An 11139-nucleotide genomic window follows, 5' to 3' on the forward strand; every position below is an offset into this window, starting at 1 on the left:
TATGTGCAGCTACATGTTGCTGTGTGATGTTGCGTTGTCATGACAACGAAGAGGTGGTCGAGTGTTGCTATGACTTGTGTTGCGGTGGTTTATTGCATCGCTGGTTGCTTTGATGGCGGGAATTTGTATGGGCCAAATTCGTCAGGGGTATTTGGTCCTCACACTGCCCCCCCCCCCCCCCCCCCACTTCGTTGGTCTAATGCCCCCTGCTTGATAGTCTGGAGCTTCCCTGGTCCTTGGATGGGTGTGCGCCCAGTTGTGTATAGTTATCCGATAGTCCTTGGTGCTGAACCTCAGCCGGGGCTTGCATGTGCGTGTGGCAAGGTCCTCGAGGCCCTTGCGGATTCTTCTGCCAAGTCGGCGGTGTATCTTGTGATCAGGTGCGCGTTACTAGCTCGTCGGGCTGCTGTGCGCGCGGCGACTACCGGTGTGGTAACCGTATGCGCTGTGAGGGCGCGCTACTGCTGGCAATGACATGTGCGCATGGGCGTACATAGCGACTGATATCGAGAAACATACTTGGCCAATAGCACCGGTTGGCGATGCCCATGTGTCCGGCGCTGGGAACATCGTGATTACACAACTTCCAGAGCACTGCGCCCGCGACCTAACTTCTGCATATTTCTCCGGGTTGATGCGCACTGCCTCCACGCGCTTATGCCACCGCTTGCATCATGGTTCTATTGTTATTGGGACATCACCGCGGAGGTGTGCTCGTCACCGCTTTCACTGGGGTCTTCATGGTCTGCCCTGTTAATCCTCTCGCTGCTGGGTCTACCCCTCCTTCGATATTTTCCCTTGGCCACCCTCGCCGGGGTGTTACTACTTATTCCTGGTGGGATGCTATCCTTCGTGGTTTGTGAGGTGGTGCGCGGTGTCAGTCGGTTCAGTCAAGACGATGTGTTGGCCACCGCAAGATACTGTAGCTCCCATGCTCCCCAACGTGTCTAGGCAGAGTATGAGATCGTCTATTGCGCCTGGAAAATCTTGCTAAGCTGGTTGATATGAAACTCTTCGAGGCGCCGGTGGACTAGGTGGACTAGGGCGCACTGCCGATAGTGTTGTGGTTCTAATAGGACTGTCGCCGATAACATGCCTCGCAACCTCTTTTCGCGATGTTTCCGTCGTTCGCCCGTGGCCTTCGTGGATATTCTCGTATTCTTCCGTGAGCGTGAGTAGTTCACGACACCGGATATATAATAAGAAGTCGGGGTGGCTGTTGCGGAAAGTTCTTTCCAAACGCTGCTCGCTGCTATACCCGGCGTGTCGCATCAGTTGTTGTATCGCGGTTACATAATCCTTATACTTCTCCCGTGGGTGCTGCCTTCTCTGCCGTATGTCGTCTTCGAGGCGTTCGAAATAATGGGTTGGCAGAAAGAAACGTAGGAAATCGTGCCTGAAGGTTATCTAGTTCCTCCGGTGTTCATTGTTGTTGCGGTACCAGTGAAGGGCGGTACCGCACAGTAGATCGGGTATGGTTTTCGGCAGGAGGTCCACGTCCAAGGCATGCACCTCGGCCAACTCCTCAAATCGCTCCACAAAGGGTCTCGTCCACCGTCATATTTTACTGACAACTTTCTCACCTGGTCGATGATGGGTGCAACCGTGTTTGTTGGCGCCTGGTTTTCAAGATTTTCTGTACCTGCGTTCGGCCCGACGTTTGTTGTGGTTGGTTCTGGTACGTTGGTGTTTGGATCTGGTGCGTTGGTGGTTGGTGCTGGTGTAGTGGTACTGCCAACTGACTCTGTGTCGAGTTTCCCATAAGAGCATTCGTACTCCTCTCACGTTCATCCTCTGATACTGGTGTCTTCTGCTCATCCTCGTCCTCCGAAGTAGCCTCACTGTATTTGCAGGTGGTCTCCATCGCCTGGAATTTGGCGTAGATCTCCGGGTCGGTATGTGCCTTGGCCGCCAGAGCCGTTATGCGCTTGCGTATTTCCCGGGCGGTACCCGCGCATTCGATTCCCAATTCCTGTGCAATAGACACTAGTTAATAATAATAATAGATTGGCGCTTACACATATGTTAGTGTTTGGCCGAGCTTCTCCTCCGATTTGTGGCGTGCGCCTTGATGTTGTCACACAAAGCGGAGGGACCTACAGTTTTACGCCGACTGCGAACGGCGATTGTATTTTTATGAGAAGCTGTTTTTCATGGCAGAAATACACTCGGAGGTTTGCCATTGCCTGCCGAGGGACAACCGCTGTTAAGAAAAAACCTTTTTTCTATATTTTTGCGATATTGCTTTGACCAGGGTTTGAACCCAGGCATTGTGGAGTGGAAGCGCGCACTGCTTACCACTACACCACAGCGGCCGACAAGACACTAGTTGCTCCTATATCATCCAGCCATGCTGTGTTGATTACCTCCGCCATTTTGTTCGCTTGGTTTGTTCAAAATAAATAATAATTTTCCTTTGCACGTGTACGATTTGCCATGGGTCCCTGCTCGGGCGTCAATTGTAACGAAGCGTTTTTGCAGTTTCAGGGCTCTGGCAAACCGTACTTTATTATCTAAATTCCTTAATTTCGATAAACATATAACAAGAAAATAGCACTATGGAAAATTCCAGAAATGTCGCTTTTGGTGGCTGGGTAACGGCTCTGCGTTCCGGTACTGGCCCGTTATGCCATAGTGGCGTAGCTTTGGTACAGAAGGGCAGCGCTCTGTTGGTCGCGTCGGTATGTAGTGCTCTCGGCAATGTCGACGAGTAGCGCTCTGGCCACGCCGGTGAGTGGCGCTCTAACAACGTCGGCGAGTAGTGCTCTGGCGATGCTGGTAAGTAGATAGTAGCGCTCTGAAGTCGTTGACAAGTGGCGCTCTCCTCACGCCGGTGAGTATCGCTCTAGTAACGCTGGAGGGTAGCTTTCTAATCACGCTGTTGAGTGGCGCCCTGGTGACGTTGACAAGTGGCGCTCTAACAACGTCGGTGAGTAGCGCTCTGGTGATTGCGCTCAGCGTTGCCGAATTGACGAGTTGGTCGTCATTTTAACGTTTTTTTTAGCTCAATGACGCTCTGACGTTTTTTCCCCGAAATGACGTTTTTTTATTTTAGATTTTTCCACTTTCCTATGGACAAAATTTGTTAAAGGCAAACCCAGTTCAAAATACAACCATGCTTTTATTTCTATTAGTTTTGTTCTAGATACAACCCTGCCTTTGGTTCTATTACATTTCTTATAGAATTGTAACCAAATCGTAAATTTGCACTGCTGATACACTAATTCAAAAGAGACAGAAAGATAGCACGCATGTATATTGGACAAAGGTAGAGAGATAAGAAGAAAGGTTCATATATTTACGAGAATGCGCATTTCAGCGAATAGCGTAGATGAAGGATGTGATGAAAAATCACACAAACGCACAAACAGCGGAATGCGCCACCTCTGTCTCTATACATAGTGATATATTTACAAAGAGGAATATTGGATAAGGGGTGAAAGAAGAATTCCAATATTCGTCAGTTATAGAAAAACAATTTGTGCTCATTGAAGTTTCATGTGCAAGCTAAATATTTAAAATTAACTAAATCTGACGAAATGGATAAGTTTTTAATTCCCACAGGTATGTGCATTAGGGTGGATCGACAAAAAAGTTTTTCCAGTCCACCCCTAGTATTAAAGATATTTTGAAGGCGATCGCAAAAAAAAATTTAATTTTTTTTTGCCACGCCACCCCGATGGGCTATTTACTTGTCTTGACACTACGTCGCCATTTTAAGTCCGATTTTAATGAGCCGTACACCGTTGTTCATGGCTTGGAAGCCGCCACCATTATTACCTTAATCATTTTTTAGAAAAAGTTTCACAGAATTTAAAGGCCTTTTCGACAGACTAAAAAAATTGGAATTTAGGTATGATGTGAAACAAGATACCGACAGTCACTACTAGAATTTGAACTCGGAGTAAAAAATGATTAAGGTAAGAATTGTGGCGGCTGCCAAGCCATGAACAACGGTGTACGGCTCATTAAAATCGGACTTAAAATGGCGACGTAGTGTTAAAAAAAGTAAATAGCCCATCGGGGGGGCGTGGCAAAAAAAAATAAATTTTTTTGGGATCGCCTTCAAAATATCTTTAATCCTAGGGGTGGACTGGAAAAACTTTTTTTTTTGTATGGGGACCGATCCGCACTAATGTGCATATAATAAAAAATGTATTCAAATAACGTTTTATAGCGTAATTTATATTTGTATTTATATGTATATAGAATTGCTCCCCTGAAACACGAAGTGGCGCTGTAAAAGAAATTGTGACGGTGAATAATTGTGATTAAATAAACTGGACTTTATTGTACATTATACGCATATAAATATATTTTAGGAAACTAAAAGCAATCAACGTAAAATATGTTCATCATGGCTGGAGGAGTTTTTTAGTTGGCTGATTAAGAAAAAAAACCCTTAAGTTACTGACGAACTAGCTTGCAAATTGTGCAACACCGTACTTAGAGTTAGATCTGGAAAAAGTGATTTATTAGAGCAAGTAAAAGGCATAACGAGAGGGCAAGTTGCATAGTTTGTAGCCATCCAACCACTATCGATACGCAGTTTCAAAATAGTTCCGCCGAAACGAGAAAAGTTCAGACTATAGAGCTTCCGTTGTGTGCATTTATTGCAGAGCATAATTTGCCCTTTTCCTGCATAGATCACTTGACTCAGTTTTTAAAACATGGTAGTTCAGACTCAAAACTAACTTCAAAAGTATCTTGCGGCCGCATAAAAGCCACACTTATTGTAAAAAATGTATTGGGTCGCACCCAGTTTGAGTACTTGTGTTCACTTTTACGTCAGCAAAAATTTTCCTTGTGCATTGATGAGTCAACGGATATTACGAATATAAAAACGCTGTTCTTAGTTGTTAGAGCAACTTTAGATTTTTATATAAAAGACTTATTTTTTGGCTTAATTGAAGTGGAGAATTATGATGCGAAAAGTATATACAACACTGTTGTGAATTACTTGAATAAACATAATATTTGCTACAAGAGTAATTTGATTGGTTTCGCAGCGGACGATGCGGAAAATATGACGGGTAAAAATCAGTTCGTATCAAAACTGCTAAAAGTTGATATTCCAAGTTTGTTTACTATTAAATGCGTTGGCCATTCACTGGCGCTTTGCTCATCGTATGCGTGCCTCAAATTAGCTTTTGAAGTGGAGACTTTAGTACGAAATATATATAACTACATATATTGCAAATATCCCTAAAAGAAATGCACAATTTTTAAAATATCGTCACTTCTGGAATACAAACCAAAAAAACTGCTACATCCGGCGCAAACCAGATGACTTTCGTTAGAATTAGTGGTGGGTCGGGTGCTCGAATTGTACCAACCTATAAAATTTTTTTTTCTCGTTCGCATAAAATATTGATCATATCGATACTGCCGTTACTGTTTTTAAAAATCTAAACGATATGAATGAACTGTATTTATGTTTTTTTAAAATATGTACTCAATATTTTAACAAGTTTAACAAAGTATTTCAAAGCACAAATTGTCAAATACAAAATATTCATAATGCAGTGTTAGGCCTTTACCTAAAGTTTTTAGACAACTTTATCGATTCGATTTATTTAGATGGCGATTGTGTTTACGAGCTTGACTTTGAAAATAAGGATTTGTTTTGTAAAGTTGAAAAGTTGGAGTGTATGTAAAAAACAAAATTGATGAATGTAAGCTTTCCTCTAACGATTTATATGAATTCACACATAATTGCATTGCCTTTTATATTGAAATCGGCAGACAATTAAGAAGCCGGTTTGATTTCAATGATGTTGTTTTAAAAGAACTATATTTTATTAATCCTAGCGCGATTTTAAATAAGAGAATTATTTCACTACAAGTGTTAGCAACCACGTTTGCCACCTTTGGTCATTTGTGACCAAAATAGGTAAATTTTAGAGTGCTTGGTAACTTGGAAACTTTTTTATTTATTTTGGTAACTTTTGTTAAATTTGCCGTGTATAAAGTCAGACTAAAAAAGTTGGATTAATTTGATAAATTGTGATGTGGTTGTGTGTAGCGGTGACAATACTACTAGAAAAAATTGCATTGATCAGGCAACACAGCGCTCAGCGGAAACAACTAATCACATATCGAAGCAAATTATCGCTGGGCAGTCTACTCGTTAATTTATCACAGTGTGGGGTGTCTATCACACGTTCAATATTTATTGTGACATTTGAATCGTGAGTCATATTAATGGATTTCAAAATAATGATGGATCGCGCGCGAATACCACATGCTCAATATTAATCGCGTCGGTATTTAAATGTTTTTTAAAGATCTTTGATCCATATATAGAGGAAATGAAAAAAGGAGGTTTGAACAGCAGTTTTTGTGATGTACTTGGGCTCTTTAGCGCTTCGGTATATGCACTTAAGTCGATTCTTTAAATAGTTTTTTGTTCTGAGGTTAAGATCCCGTTAAAAAGCCAAAAGCTAAAAGCGCGTTGTTATGAAAAGTATATTTTTAAACGCGTGCGTTGCAAAATTATTTATGTGTTGTTTTTTGTTTCACAAATTTTTGTTATATTCTTCTTTATACACGTACGTATACAGAGATTGAATTAAAGTGTATTTATGTAAATGTATCTATTTATTATATGAGGCCTTGAGCGCCAGAGTAGCTTAACTGACATTTCAAAAGAATTTTAGGTGGACCTTAAAATGCATTACCAGAATCGAAACGGTAATAGCCCGAGGCGCGCCCTTTTAGTTTTCTTTTACTATAAGGCACGGTGCAATTAGAGCGATACGATATGCGATGCGATACGATACGCGATGCGATATGAAATGCGCGCAGTACACATTAGAGCGATGCGATACGCGATGCGACACGCGATGCCATTTGCGGTGTGATATCTACACAAATGCCTTTCAGTTAATACCACGAGTTTATCCAATGAAGACATTGCTGTAGCATATTGGTGGCTACAGCAAAGAAAAAAGAGCAAATAATAGGAGAAAGTACTGGGTGCACCCGTTTATTGTGAGCAACATAAAGCACATTTAGGGAATTATTGGTGTTATTGCATACACCCTCCCATCCACATTAGGTCAAATGATACATTTGGCTGTGCGAAAGTCCAATTTCGTAAAGGCAGTTTTACATTATTTTTTGTTGCCATTCTGTAGAGAATACTCCAAAATAACAGAAACTTCACTTAGTTTTTGTAAAATAAAAAACACCGTTATACAGCAATAAACCAAAGTTACACTTTCAAAACGTTATTGATACGTTGTTTGCGCAACCGGTTTATTTTGTAAATTTCAAGTGCATTGTTTTTGTAAAGTTCGAATAACTAAAGGAAAATTTTAAATGGGGAAAAAAACTATATCTAAGTGAGAACCTATGTCCCAATTTAAAAAAGTGACTTTTTATCATTTGTTTGCAAAAAACTGACTTATTTGCATAACCTCAAAAATTTTTCTGATTTATTTCAATTTATGATTTTATGTAAGCTTTTACAATTTTGTTAACTTTCGGCAAACAAAATGGAATCGGAAATGGATAAATTAAGATGTAATGAGTTCAATTTATTTTACTTAATTTGCCGTTTTTAGCCGTTTTCGTGAAAAAAGGTTTTTTGTGGGCTATCACAAAAGGCAACTTGTTTGAAGTTTGGCTGATTGGATGTTCGAAAAAAGAAAAGCCTTTTTCGGTAGTCAACCATGTTGAAAAAAAATTTGGTGCTGCTGATATTTGCGAAAGTTCAATGAAACTCTTAGAAGAAAAAAACGCGTATTTTTTGCAATTATTTATCAAATAAATATGAAAATTATGGGAAACAATTTGGAAAGGATGCTAAAATATTTAGATCTGAAAACATTGCGTTTCTTGCTGATGAGGTTCTTTTCGAAATCAAAAAGCCAACTGTGTCGACCATCAGCCGGACTCAAACTTTCGCTATCGCTAAAGTGCTAAAATAGGATAGCCAACCTTTTTCCGAATTTTTAGCTATCTCCAAAAATATCTCCAACATTTTTTGGTGATAAATAATCCATTTTAATGGTGATAAATAGTGAAAATGGAAGTATGTGATACCAAAAAAAAATAGCAGCCTCAATTTGCATTACATTTATCTCCTGTAGCGTAGCCGAGGCTATGTTACAAATACACTAGCGCCTTCGCAAAAAGGCAAATCCTTGAGAGAACTCACGGACTGAAATTTCCAATTTTTTTTACTCAAAGTGAATAGAGCTTTGAACATTCTTTTAACAAATTAGTTATATAAACATTCGTATTCTTTTCAGGAAGTTACCAGCGATTTTCGGTAAATGTGTCACAAAGCAGAATTTGTATTCTGAATATAAATAGATAATATCGGTGGAGAATTTGGAAATACTGAAACCTCAAGTGAAAATGAAGTGTTTTATGAAGACAAACTGCTTTAGGAATCTCTCCTCAAGACATATCTGCGAGACATGTAGTAAATATTTTTCTTTTTTTAATTTAGGAATTTCGATAATGCCATAACTAATCGCTAGAAGAAACCATTTATGTACATGTGACCATACTTATTTTATTATATAGCTCATTTTAAAGAGGAGCGGGTTGTGTATGATAAGAAAATAACTTGTGTCAAAACCAAGCTAATTGGACAATGTTTTTGAGTAATACCTAAAACATATACTCATCATTTGAACATACAAAAAAGCAGTAAGTTCTGTTTTACGAAAGCCAAGTCTGCTTAACATTTTATTTACTGCCTTTACACTTGTTTTAACGTTTTCCATCTTTTTACATTAAAATAATGCAATATTTTAGCTGCTATTAATTTCGCACAGAAAAAGTAATCATTTGACCTAATGTGCCATCGTAGAATTATACCAGGTTAAGTAATATTAGAGTGAGAAGAGAGATGTTGACACTGCCTTATTTGAAAAATCGCCTTTAAAATTTTACTATAAGGCAGCCGAATGTCAGAAAATAAAGCGAGAAAGCTTTTTTATTACTTCACCTGTCAATTGCACCACACTTCCATGCAAAAATTTTAAGGTTTTCCAGCTTAAAAAGCATGCAGATAAAATTCATACAAAAGCGCTATTTCCAATTTGCCGAGCAGTTATTTAAGAGGACGTTTTCCCTATAGTTTATTAGACTTTTCATAAGTAAAAATATTTTGTGAACATTACTTTCCTCATACGAGTTATATCAAATTTTTTGTTTAATTGTATTTTTGGAATAAACAAAGTTATTTTTCCTTCTGTCATTCAACTGTTTCTGTTACAAAAAGTATAAATGCGCAATGGGAAATAAGGCAAAATATCACACTCAGATTTTGATATTATTTCCCATTTTAAAGTTAAATGAAGCAAATTTTGCGTTATTGCCGTTTGAGTTATTTGAAAAATAATTTGAAAAAATAAATTTTTTTTAATTCCTATTCTTTTAGAAAACTAGTTTTTTACGTTTCATGAAAATCGCATGAAAACTTTGGTCGCAATAACTATTAAAAAATAAGGTCCATATATATTAAATTAAACGAAAAAGTATATTGAAATACCGAATACTGGCGAAATAGTTTGCTGACTTATTTGTGGATACTCAAGCTAAGAAATGCAAATACTTATTGCAATATTCGTTACTTTGTGAAAATTGAGGGGGCTACTTCAGGAATTTTTACTCTGGTTTCTTTTTATTTCTTTTTAAAGATGTGAAAACAAAGGCAAATAAATCATAACAAAAAATATTCTATTGTGTACTTACCTGTGTCCTTGACCTCAGACGCTAAAATTCTCCATGCCAAACTAGGCACGTCTGTTCTACAGTAGTTTTTTTTGTACAGTTCTATAAGCATGGGGGTTTTTTAAATTAATTCGACTAAAAAAATTTAGGAAGATGCTTCCTCCTGTGAAACGGCAAGGTTTGTTGCAAAAAATACCGCGCAATACTAATCTCACCTCCTTCAGCAAACCGTGTCGCGCATGCGATACGCATGCAATATTATATCGCAGCGGTGTCGCTGCCATGCACAGTTTTCATCGCTTCCTACCAATTACCACATATTTACTCAGCATGCCGATGTCGCATCCTCTAATGTGCACCGTATCGCTCAAATGTGCACCGTACCTAATATGTAGCATCATGTAGGTGCAAATTATTCAGTAAAATACTGCATTTACTTTTTATAGATCCTTCTTTCTTGTATTACTAAAACTTTGGTTGTAGATAAGCTCATCTGGCCCTCATAGCCTCTTATGTAAAATGCCATTGTTTAGTTTTCTTTTAATTAAACTATTAATTGTACCCATGTCTTATATATGGCAAATAAACGAGGTTTGTTTTTGCAGTTTATTGTATAATAAAACGTTGTTTTTTACTTGGTAGCTTTTAGGTAACTTTTTTGTAAATTCTGGTCAGAAAATTTTTTGTCGTGTGGCAACCGTGTTAGCAACGCGGTTTTCTAATTTAGTTGCTGAAAATGATGTTCAAAAATAAGACGTTAAGCTAAGGGAGCTACGATTTTTAAACTTTAAGGATAATTATTATAAGCTTTTATTTAACTTGGTCATCCCGCGCAAATCGTGGAAATTTCCAATCGATTTTAAACTAACTTCCCGACAAGTTAGAGACTTGAAATTTTCAGCATAGTTCCAATCACGATGACAATGCAATTTAAAATATAAATGAATTCCCTATATGGTCCAGGGGTCTTGATTCAAATTCGGTCAAAAATTAGTAAAATGTATGGCTAACAGAGCGTAATTTGCCAAAGAACGTAAAACCAGAGCAAAGCTATTTATGGCAAATTCTAGATATCAACCTAGTCTAGATATGAACCTCATTGTAGGCATCATATCAAGGAGATACAATTAGAAGACTCGAGAAGTTTCCCCGCCGAACTTTAATATTGCGCCTAAATATATGCCATGCTACAGCGGAAGTGGACGACACGCCATTTCTTTAAATGAAACTAACTGCTGCTATATGTATGTATGTACATATGTATGTTCATACAAAACGTAAGCAAACAACATTTTGCTTGCATAGTCTTCTGTTCTCTTTCATTGCAAGTTGAATTATTTTAATATCTATTGCAAAATTTTGTACATAAAATAAAATAAAACTATTTAATATACAACGCTTTTATAAATGGACTAAAAATTAGAAAATTAAGTAATGTAAAAAAAA

The 11139-nt window shown here is 38.3% G+C and overlaps 1 protein-coding gene across 1 annotated transcript in view; it reads right to left on the bottom strand.

Moving 5' to 3' along the window:
• Nucleotides 1-1583: 1583 nt before the first annotated feature.
• The window catches only part of LOC118752117, a gene marked incomplete at its 3' end in the record, with an annotated part of 27214 nt that continues 17658 nt past the window's right edge, over nucleotides 1584-11139 (bottom strand). The window contains exons 4-5 of the mRNA XM_036486962.1: nucleotides 1786-1972; nucleotides 1584-1744 (exon numbers count right to left, since the gene is read on the bottom strand). Coding sequence (XP_036342855.1) covers nucleotides 1584-1744; nucleotides 1786-1972 — 348 coding nt within the window. The remainder of the gene's footprint in view (nucleotides 1745-1785; nucleotides 1973-11139) is intronic.

Source organism: Rhagoletis pomonella, unplaced genomic scaffold (assembly GCF_013731165.1).
Source record: "Rhagoletis pomonella isolate Grant_MI unplaced genomic scaffold, Rhpom_1.0 Rhpom_scaffold_01240, whole genome shotgun sequence".
Lineage (NCBI taxonomy): Eukaryota > Metazoa > Arthropoda > Insecta > Diptera > Tephritidae > Rhagoletis > Rhagoletis pomonella.